This window comes from Callospermophilus lateralis, chromosome 15, assembly GCF_048772815.1.
Source record: "Callospermophilus lateralis isolate mCalLat2 chromosome 15, mCalLat2.hap1, whole genome shotgun sequence".
Lineage (NCBI taxonomy): Eukaryota > Metazoa > Chordata > Mammalia > Rodentia > Sciuridae > Callospermophilus > Callospermophilus lateralis.
The window spans coordinates 49,290,103-49,301,416 of record NC_135319.1 but is presented as its reverse complement, the minus strand read 5'-3'; the positions used below and the strand labels follow the sequence as shown (position 1 = coordinate 49,301,416).

Sequence of the window (11,314 nt, the reverse complement as noted above, 5' to 3'; positions counted from 1 at the left end):
CAGCAGGTTCACCTCTCAGTGGAAATGTGAAGAACTGCCTCTGAATGAGAAGGTTCAGGCTCCCAGGCAGGACTGTGCTTGCAGAAACTGGAAGGGCTGTGCCCTGGGGGCCACATCTGTCTTGCTGCCTGTCGCACTGGTCTGAGCAGGGACATCTTTAGTAGGATCTAGTAAGCTTTTGTGCAGGGTTAGGCAGGAAAGCGCTGGGCTCCTGGTGCCTAGCCCCCCAGAGGTGGCTTTATGTCATTTCTTTTGAGCTGCCCACCTTCCCAAATTCTTGTTTTTAAGCTGATACTTCGTGTGTGTGTGTGTGTGTGTGTGTGTGTGTGTGTGTGTGTTGTGTTGTTGTTGTCATTGTGCAGGGGAATGAACACAGGGCTGGACACCTGCAAAGTAGGTGTCCACCACTGAGCTGCACCCCCAGACTGCTGATACTGGTGGTTTTTTTGTTTGTTTGTTTTATGTTGCAGCACTGAGAACTGAACCCAGGAATGCTTGACCACTCAGCTACATCCCTACATCCTCAACCTTCTTCTTTTTTTTTTTTCTTTTGAGAAGTTCTCACTAAGTTGCCAAGGCTAGCCTTGAACTTGCAATCTTCCTGCCTCAATCTCCTGAGTGGCTGGAATTATAGGTACGTGCACTATACCCAGCCCCTCGATGGATACTTTTTGTTGTTTATTTGGGGGTGGGTGGGTAGTGGGGATTGAACAGGGGCACTCCACTGAGCCACATCCCCAGCCCTATTTTGTATTTTATTTAGAGACAGGGTCTCATTGAGTTGCTTAGCACCTCGCTGTTACTAAAGCTGGCTTTGAATTTGCAATCCTCCTGCCTCAGTCTCCAGAGCCACTGGGATTACAGGCATGTGCCATCCGGCCCAACCAATAGATAATTTTAAATTAATAGATGAATGAATGTATGAATGAACTAAAGAGATTTGCATTGAAGCCCTCCTTCAAAGTGGTATTAGTCTTTTTAACAGGTTGAGACGTTTGTTCTAAGACATGGAACCTATTATTAACTTTGTGGTCTAAAGTGTTTGCTACCAACCAGTTGTATCCCTTTGTAGACCAGACCAAATCTTTTGTCCCTGAAGTGTTCCAAGATAGACCTCCATGTTTAAGAAAAATATTTGTTAAAGTGGCTCCATCCCTTGTAGTTTCCCACTGTGCATGTGCTAGTCCTCTAGAATCAAGTATGTTAAACTGAAATAACTGGCTGGGGGACTCTCTAGGGCTTGTTTTCCAAAGAAACATATTTAGAGGAACAAAACTTATTCCTCCCTTAGGTGTGTTACAAAGCCATTCAAAAACTAAAGCAGAGCTGGGCACCGTGGCACACGTCTGTCATCCCAGGCTCAGGAGGCTAAGACAGGAGAATCCCAAGTTCGAAGCCAGCATCAACAAAGGTGAGGCCCTAAGCAACTCAGTGAGACCTTGTCTCTAAATAAAATACAAAATAGGGCTGGAGATGTGGCTCAGTGGTTGAATACTCCTGAGTTCACTCCCCTAGTAACAACAACAACAAAAATAGTTAACTCAGTAAGGCTTATGAATGGAAATAGGTAGTACTCAAGTCAACATTCTGCTTTATTTAGAGTAATAAATACATGGGTTGGGATTGTAGTTCAGTGGTAGAGCACTTGCCTAGCATGTGTGACACACTGGGTTCGATTCTCAGCACCACATACAAATAAATAAATAAAAAAAAACAAAGATCCATCAACAACTAAAAAATATTTTTTAAAAATAGTAATAAATACAGAGGAGTTAAAAAAAAACAGTGGTATCAGCCTGCAATTCCAGCTATTTTTTTCTTTTTAATCCTAGCTATTCATGACAGTGAGGCAAGAGGATTGTGAGCTCTGAGTCTAGCTTTGGCAATTTAGTGAGACCCTGGGTACAAACAAACAAACAAACAAACAAAAGGAGTGGGGGGCTGGGGATGTAGCCCAGTGGTAAAGGGCCCCTGGGTTCAATCCCCAGTACAAAAAAAAGTAAAATTTTTGAGCACCTATATCTGGTGCAGAGTTAAGGAGATACAGCAGAGAATAAAGTCCAAGGGGCCTCTGAGTTCACCATCTAAACTCGAGATAAATGGAATCTTTGAGCCAGAATCCAACCCGTTCATCCAGGAAACTGCAAACGTCTGTGTAAAACCTGTTGCCACACACTGCAGACTCGGTCTTCCTACAGGGATGCCAGAAGAAGTGGCAATTACCCTGGATGGAGCAGTACTGTGATACTATTATCAACATCTCTATTTTTTGTGGGCATACTGGAATGGAACCAGGGGCAATTTACCACTGAGTTACATCCCCAGTTATTTTTATTTTTGAGACAGGGGCTTGCTAAATTGTGGAGGCTAGCTGCTAACTTGCAATCCTCCTGCCTCAGCCTTGGGAGTCTCTGGGATTGTAAATGTGTGCCACTGCAAGTGGTTGGACATTTCTATTTTACGCATGGCAAAACTGAAGCACAGAGAAGTCTATCTAACTTTATCCAGCTAGTAAGTGGCTAAGCAAACCTTTCATTCTGGCATTCTGACCAGCAGTAGAGGCCTGCATGAGTGCCATATTGGGGAATTCACATGCCCCCCGACCCATGCCAGGAATTGTCAAGGGCTCCTTTAAGTGCTATTGTTTAGGATTTCTTTTTTTTTTTTCCTTTGGGGAACCAGAAATTGAACTCAGGGACACTCAACCACTGAGCCGCATCCCCAGTCCTATTTGTATTTTATTAGAGATAGGGTCTCACAGAGTTGCTTAGCACCTCGCTGTTGCTGAGGCTGGCTTTGAATTCATGATCCTCCTGCCTCAGCCTTCCAAGCCGCTGGGATTACAGGCATGTGCCAAAGCACCCGGCATGTCAGTGCTATTATTTAATTCTCCTAAAACCCTACCTATGGGTGATGTTCGTTCCCAATTTAAAGATGCAGAAATATAGGCTCCAGAAAGGTAAGTAGCCACCCTGGGGACACTACCAGTCAGCGTCACGTACAACTTTCCCTTTAGAGGAGGGAAGGGGCATGTGGGTAGAAGAGGACTGGAGTCAGCCTCAGAGAGAAAGGAGAGAGAGTGTGCCAGGAGGATGATCTAGAAGGGAAGATGTCTCATGGGACGGGGCAAGCCGGGGTGTGAAGGAAAGGCCCCACGGGTGGCATCCGAAGATTCATGGGAAACCGCAGTTGTCCCCTGTGGGGAGCTGTGGTCCAAGCAGGATTCCAAAGTGCCAACCAGAGCACTGACATGGGAGTCCCTTCCTTCCTAAGGAAAGGGGAGCAGAACAGGGAGGATCTTTGAGAAGGGGGAAGGAGGCTGGCAGAACACAGGTAGACGGTGAGGCAGGGATAGTACGCAGGGATGGTCCAGAGCAAGGCAGGGCTCTGCTCAAGGAGGAGGGAGCCTCCTTTTCTAAGACCAGTGGGGAAATCTGTGGGGAAATACTCAGCAGTGGAAGGGTGAGGGATGGGGGCAATCTGTGAAGTGGGGATGCCACCTTCTCCTTCACACTGCCATCCTGAAGGCACATGCAGGAGCCTCCCAGAGCTGGGAGACTGGGGGACTCAAGACAAGAACTTCCTGGCTTATGGTCCTTGCAGTCAGAAATCTAAAAGCAAGGAGTGAGCAAGGTTGGTTTCTTCTGGAGTCTCTCAGGGAGCCTCTGCTCCAGGTCTCTCTCCTGGCTTCTAGGGGTCTCTCCAGTTTTCTTTTTGGCTTGTAGAAAATCTCTCTCCAGTCTCTGCCTCCTCCTTACCTGGCATTCTTCCCTGTGGGTGTGCCTCTGTGCCTGAATTTTTGCTCTTCTTATAAGAACACCAGTCATTGAATAGGGTCCCACTCTAATCCAGTATGACCTTGTTATTAAAATATAAAAATCATTAATATTTTTTCAAATGCAACGAACAAATTGACAATGAAATTAAGAAAAAAATGTACAATAGTTTTAAAAACAATAAAATACTAATGCAATGGAAGAAGTATAAAACTTGTCTCTGGGAAACTACAAAACATTGTTGAAAAATATTAAAAACACTCTTGGGTGCAGCAGTGCCCACCTATACTCCCAGCGACTCTGGAGGATAAGACAGGAGGATTGCAAGTTCTAGGCCAGCCTGAGCACCTCAGTAAGACCTTGTCTCAATATAAAAAACATAAAAAGGACTGGAGATGTAGCTTAGTGATAAAGTGCCTGGATTCAGTCCCCAGAACAAAAAAGAAACCTACTAAATAAATGCTCATGGATATAATATCGTTAAGATAGCAATAATCTCCAAATTATTCTATAGAATCATTGCAATCCCTATCAGAATTACAGATTAGTTTTTTTATAAAAACTAACAAGCTGATACTAAAATTCATATTGATTTTAAGAGACAGATTAATGGTGGCAACCTAGAAGAAAAGAAAAAAATAAAACCCATAACAAATTAGGAGGACTCTCACTTCCTGATTTCAAAATTTCTTACAAAGCAACAGTAAACAAGACTGGTATTGACGAAAGGGATAGATACACAGCACAATGACATAGAATGATCTCATTTAAACTTGATTACATCTGTAAAGACCCTATTTCCAGATAAGGTCAGATGAGGTCAAGTCCTAGCACTTAGGACTTGAACATATCTTTTGGTGGTGGTGGGGACACAGTTCAACCCAATATTAAGTACAAAGGAGGCTGTGTATAGGAGGTACTCCAAAGAATATAAAAGTATGGAACAGAAATAGGGCTAGGTAGAGTGCTTGATTACCATATGCAAAGTCCTAGATTTGAGCCCCAACACTGAAACAAACAAAAACCTACAGAAGTAAAGTCATATCAAGGTCATTAGTTAAAGCAATCCTAAAACTTAACCAAACAATCTCCTCCAGGGTTCATGTTTTGCATAAACTCCAAGAGTTTGCTAAAAGTAAAGATTTACAAAAAGAGTGTTGATCACTGCCCAGACACTGGGAGAAAGCATCTATTCTTTGGAGTACCTCCTATACACAACATCCTTTGTGCCTAGTACTGGGTTGAATTGTGTCCCCACCACCACCAAAAGATATGTTCAAAAAGATACTAAATGTTAGTATCTATGAATGTGACCTTATCTGGAAATAGGGTCTTTACAGATGTAATCAAGTTTAAATGAGGTCATTCTGTGTCACTGGGCTTCCTCACTGCTTCTTGGGAAGGCTTCCAGGGAAGAAACACACATTCTCCTCACAGAGCTTCTGAGAGACCATGTCTCCTGTCCCCTCCTGTTTCAGATACCCTTTGGATTTGGGACTTACAATTGGTTCTAACCATAAACCAAATTAGTCTCCAACTTTTCCTCTTCTGCCATCTCCACTTCTACCTTCCTTTTGTCATTTGGATTTCTATTCATCCAACTGAGAACAGATGTTCCACATGTTCTCTGAAAAGTGAATATCTTGAAGATGATTTTGAAACTGTGGATGCTATAAGGGAAGTGATGACCAGAAAGAGGAACGATGTCTTAGGGGCAGGAGAAGGAGGGAGGAGCTTGGGACCCTTGCGGGACTCTGGCACTATAGCTAGCCTCCACTCTCTTAAAACCTGTTCAGCAGTAGAAGCCCAGACTGGTTGAGCAGGGAGGTATCTTTAAGTAGTTCCACTATATTGGAGTCCATGGTCAGTCACATTGGCCTTAAATAATTCAATGTATGGGCTGGGGATATAGCTCAGTTGGTAGAGTGCTTGCCTCACATGCACAAGGCCCTGGGTTCAATCCCCAGCACCACAAAAATAAAAAAATAAAATAAAAATTCAGTGTAGCTATGGGCCTCCGTCCCAGAAAAATACAAAAAGCTTCATTGACACTCTTGGTTTTATTCAAGTTCAAGACTTAGAATCCCTGATCTAATTATTTCCCCTTCCTCTGTCTTTGAAGAGAGAACAGGTGAGCAAGGGTAATTGATTTGCTCCCACATTGTACAACTATTTAGAGAAGAGTGTAAGACTGAAGAGCAATTCTTTTTTTTTTTTTTTTTGGCACTTTATCTCTGAGCCACATCCCAGCTCTTTTTATTTTTTATTTTAAGATAGGGTCTCACTAAGTTGCTTAGGGCCTCAGTGAGTGCTGAGGCTGATCTTGAACTCCGGATTCCATCTTCCTGCCTTAGCATCCCTCAGTTGCTGGGATATGAGTCACCACGCTCAGCTCCTGAGGGGCAAATTCTGGTACTCTTGTCCTAAATCTTATGTAGAAGAGTTTGTTCCCATTAAACAAACATGATTTCTCCCATCAAAGAAGCAGAATATTTAAGAAGACTGTGCTTTTGCTGGGAAGAAAAGAAGCATGGGGACGGAAGTGATGGACAGTCAGTAGAAAAAGTCACCAGCTAGCAAATATTTGAAAATGAGATTGTGTATTATAAGCAGACATTTGAGGTGGCTCTGGGATGGCCCTCTACACTAGGAGTAGAGTAGGTAGGGTTACTTAGAGCAACCCTTGGGTATTCTAGCTTTGAAGGACCTTGGCATCAGTCAGGGGCATAGTGGTCTGTGATGGTTATAATGAAAGGCAGAAATTCTTGGTTTTAGAGCCTGTCTGTGGATTCTCTGGGGGTCAGAGGGGAAGAAGGTAGCTCATCATTTTACCTCCTCCTGAGAGGAAATGCAATCTGGGGGGATATCTAGAGAGCCCCTCTCCTACTATCAAGATCAGGGACTCCACAGCCAACCCTGACCACTCTTCTTGTCTAGCAACACAACTTTCCTCCTCCAGCATCCAAACCCCTTTACACTGTAGGACCAACTGGGTTCAGATGCAGAAGAGGGAAAGATAACTATTAACAGAGTCTCAGTTGAGGGGCTTTTACTGGAAAAATTTCAATATAACAGCTCCGTGGAATGTGGAAATCTCACAGTTTCCAGGGAGGTCTTAAATTGAAGATGTTCAAGTTTCGGGGATCCCCTCTCCATTGGGTCGGAGCTTGATTTTGGAGTTCATTATTTTGGAAACCCCGAATTGGGGCAGGATTTCTATGAAGGGGGTCTCCAATAGCTTGGGGGCTGGCCATGTGCCCGGCCTAACTCGGCGTCCCCGACTCGGGTTGCGCCTGGGCCTCGGGAGACCGGCAGAGCTAGCCCGCGCGGTGTCCTAGCCTCGAAGGCCGGCCGGGGGCGGGACCCCTCCTCTAGGTCCATCCCTTCGCTCGCCGCCGCCTCCGGAGGCCGGCCGGGAGAGGGGAGGGCCAGGAGGGGCGGGCCGGCGGCGGCGCGGGGCGCGGGCCATGGCGGCGCGGGCGGCGGCTGCGGGGCCCCGGTGAGCCGGGCCGGGCGCACGGGCTGAGGCGGTCACCGAGCGGGGCCGGAGCCGTCGGGGGCCCGGCGACTTTCCCCCGGAGTTGTAGTGTGTTGGGGGGCGGCGCAGGCGGGCCGTGCGCCGAGGCGAGGGGGAGGGGGCATGCCCGGCTGGAGCCGGGCCTCGGGGCGCGCCCCGGCCGCGGTCCCCACCTCCGCCTCCTCCTTCTCCTCCTCCGTCTCCTCCTCCTCCTCTTCTAGTCCCGCCGCCGCTGCAGCCAACATGGCTGCGCTCAGGAGCCCGGGAGGTGGCCGCTGCTGAGCCGCCCGCCGCCCCGGGCCCCAGCCCGCCCGGCACCGGCCCATGGCCCCCGCCGCCTCGCGGCTCCCGGCGCGCTAAGGCTGCCGCCCCGGCGCTCGCCTGCCTTGGGGAGCCCGGGCGCTGTCCGGCGGGGCGGGGCGGCGCGGCCCGCCACCATGGAGCCCCAGCGCCGGGAGCTGCTCGCCCAGTGTCAGCAGAGCCTGGCCCAGGCCATGACGGAGGTGGAAGCCGTGCTCGGACTGCTTGAGGCCGCGGGAGCGCTGAGCCCTGGCGAGCGGCGGCAGCTGGACGAGGAGGCGGGAGGCGCCAAGGCGGAGCTGCTGCTCAAGCTGCTCCTGGCCAAGGAGCGGGACCACTTCCAGGACCTGCGCGCGGCGCTGGAGAAGACGCAGCCTCACCTGCTGCCCATTCTCTACCTGAACGGCGTCGTCGGGCCGCCGCAGCCCGCCGAGGGCGCCGGTGAGTGTCAGACCCCCGCCGCGGCCTCTCGCCTCGACCTCTATTCCTTCTCTCGGCAGCTTGCCGAGGGGGATCTCGCTGGGGCCCCTGCGCTACACGGCGATTGCCCCGAGTGACACCTTCTCTCCTTTAGCCCCTGCGGGGAGCGGGCGACGCCTGGACCCCGAATTCACACCTCCTTCTCCAGTCCCGCCGGTCTCTGTGAACAATGCTGCCCCTCCCCCAGGCCTTCTCCCTCCCAGGTGCCACGGCTGCAGGGTCCCCCGGAGGCCACCAGGTCCAGTCGCGGCGTCGGGGTTGAGGGGTGCCTTGGAGGGACGTTGGGTTTCTTTTCTATGACTCTTCACCGTCCGCTAGTCCCTTGGCAGCCTGTGCTAGCATTTAACCAGTGGCACAATCAAGAAGAAGGGAGCCTGAGCCAGGACCAGTGCAACTGCATTTTGGTCCCTGCCACCCGCTTTCAGGACTCGTGGTACTTTTCACTTTTTGACCCAGCTCCCTTCCCTCTTCCCGAAGTTCAATCTCAGCTCATCCAGACTTGTGGTTGATTTTGCACAAAGCCTGCCCAGGTTTCTTTGGAAACTGGGTCGGGAAAAGTTGGGGAAGTTGCATTGCAACATGGGAAAATCTTAGTAGTGGTTGGTGGAGCTCAGTTCTCTCCCGAGAGCACTGAGCTGCCTGCGGAGGAAGGTTGGTGGCTGGTACCCTTTGGAAACCCCTTCTTGGAAGTGAATGATTTTTCAGTGTGCCTATAGGGAAGGGGTACTGCTGGGAGTCTGTGAGGAGTGCTAGTCTTGTTCTGGACGGATCAAGGACTGTGGATGCCAGGAAGAAAGCATTGCACTGAGAAAGGAGCAGAACTAACATTTATTGTGCACCTATGGTTGTGGCAGGCACTCTGCTTTACCAAGTGTTAATTGTTACTACCATGCAAACTAGCTATTTTTCCTGTTTCCCAGAGAGAAAAGTCTAGCTTGGACTGACTGGAATGCTCAGAAAGTATTGAGCGCCACAAGTTTTGAATTATGATATATTGTTTTGTTTAACACATTCAGAGCCAGGGAACAGCAAGTACATCCTTTCTAAGTCTTGTCCTTGAGAGTTAGCTGATGGATAAAATAAAAAATAAATGAAGACACATATGTAAAAGGAAAAAAGAAGTTAGCAGAGAGGGCTGAAAAACTGCCCTTAGCAACTTGTAGGGCAAAGGCTAAAGAGACCCATTTATGTGGCTGTTAAAAGCCTCAGTTATTAAGGGAGTGATTTTATAAGGTGTTCCTTGTAATAGCTCTCAACTACATGGGCCATCTCCATTCAGTTTTTATAGCTGAAGGAAACTGACATAGAGAATCTAAACTGTCCGCCACATAGCAGAGCTTGTCTATCAGTAGTCCTGCTGTCTCCACCTTGGGTGACCGACTCTCTTACACCTCTCTTCCTCAAAGCTGCATTCTGGCAAATACAGTGCTTTCCTGGGATTGTGCTTTGGAAGATGCTAAGAAGGGGCTGTCGTATGTGGCCCTGAGGGTAGGAATGGGGGAAGGGTCTTATGGGGCAATTTTTTTTTTCTTTTTAATTACTTCTGTCTTTGTGAAGGAGGAAGTTTGTCCAAGATTATCTCCAGAAATCTTTCAGAGGGAGGAAGCACAGAAGTTGGAGTATGGACTCAAGTCTTCATTGGGATGTGTGTGAATCAGTGCTAGCTTCAGTCTCTGGTCTAGGTAACCTAGTGGATGAATTGCTGTTAATTTGGATCCACCCTGACCAGGCCTCCTGGAGAAGGTGGGGCCTCAGGCAGAAGTTCTAGGAGCTAGTCCTGACCGCCAAGAAAGGGATAGAGTAGGGTTTGGATTTTATCCCCAAGGCCAGTGATTTCAGATCTGTTTTCCCACAATGCAGAGTTCTGTGGCTTCACGAAATCCTTAGAAAAATAACTTTCAAGGGGAAGTTAAGTTCATTTTATTTAATACATTAGGAAAAAATTAGGATAGTGTTTGGAATGGCGAGATGCCACCTGAAGCCTCTTGGGGAAAGGAGTGACGTGGTGAGTAAACAGTGGGGTGCTGGGGTCTTCCCAAGGAATGGATTGCTCCGAAGTAGTGTCCCCAAACTTTTTTTCTTTAGATCAGGGAGCCCTTCTTATGGGGCATTGCACAGTGTGTAAGAGGTGCTCTGGCTGAAGGGGATGTAGGCTTTGGTCTTACCCCTAAGGGGCCATGATCCGGGAATCCTAGCACTGAGTGCTTCCACTCCCCAGCGATTTCCCCTCCAAGGCTTTGCCAGTGAGTCGGCCTCACTGTGGGGCCCAGTGGAGCCTGAGGGAGGAGCTGGCTAGCTTCCCTAGGACCCGAGCATCAAGCGGAAGCTGTTTTATCACCGTTTCTTTAAGTTGGAAATGGTGCCATCACCCATTTAGGAAGCTTTCGTAGCAGATTCCACAACTGAGTGGGCCTCTGGTTGAGAATGCCCATCCCCGGTGTGCACTTGTGCGCTATGGGAGTCTCTGGTGCCCAAGGCAAAGGGTGGCCAGCAGTCCAATTGTGTGGGGCCTGAAACCTGAAGGACCTCGGAGTAGGGCACGGACTTAGAGTTCCTGGGCAGGTGGGCCAATCAAATCCACCTGGCAACTCATGCTCAGTTAGCTGACTCGCTGAGGCCTGGGGGCACAGAGGTGACCAAGAAATATACAGTGTTGGGTTTTGGGGGAAGAAGGGGCTCCAGTGCCAGGATTGGTAGTTGCAAGGCCGTTTAGCATTTTGTATCTTACTTTCCTGTTCATTGATTCTCTGGCAACCCTAGGGCAAAGCATGGTGTCTTTGTGACTCTGGTATCCAGGGCCCTATCCCTTACTGAGGAAGAAGTCCCAGGGCTGGCTAGTGCCAGAGGTGAGGCTGAACTCCTTGCTCCTGACTTCTTGTCTGGGGCGGTTTTTTTCTGTTACCCGATCAGGCCTTTCCACCATAATTTTGGGACATTTCCTGTCATTGGAGAACTCTGGAATTCTGAAGAGTTTTCTTGTCCTTGACCATTGATCATAGGGAAAAAAAGAGAACACCTTGGTCTAGCTGCTGGGGTGGGGAGAAAACAGCTGTTCTCCTCTGAGATCTCCTGTGTTTTCTTTTTTCCCATTGTACCAGAATCTGGTGAATCTAATTTGTACCTTCACAACAAAGAGAAAAAAGTACTTTTCTCTCTGATGCAGTTATAAAATGAAGGTTTTTCTCCCTTGAGGATCTCAACTTCCTGCCTCTGGGGTGAGCTGAGTGTCTTCAATCTGCAA

General features: G+C 48.5%; 1 protein-coding gene across 1 annotated transcript in view; it reads left to right on the top strand.

Annotated features, from left to right (window-relative positions):
- The first annotated feature begins 7,730 nt into the window (after positions 1-7,730).
- Dlg5 (discs large MAGUK scaffold protein 5) overlaps positions 7,731-11,314 on the top strand; it is a 104,083-nt gene continuing 100,499 nt past the window's right edge. Inside the window, exon 1 of the mRNA XM_076834803.1 lies at positions 7,731-8,034. Within this exon, the coding sequence (XP_076690918.1) occupies positions 7,731-8,034 (304 nt within the window). The remainder of the gene's footprint in view (positions 8,035-11,314) is intronic.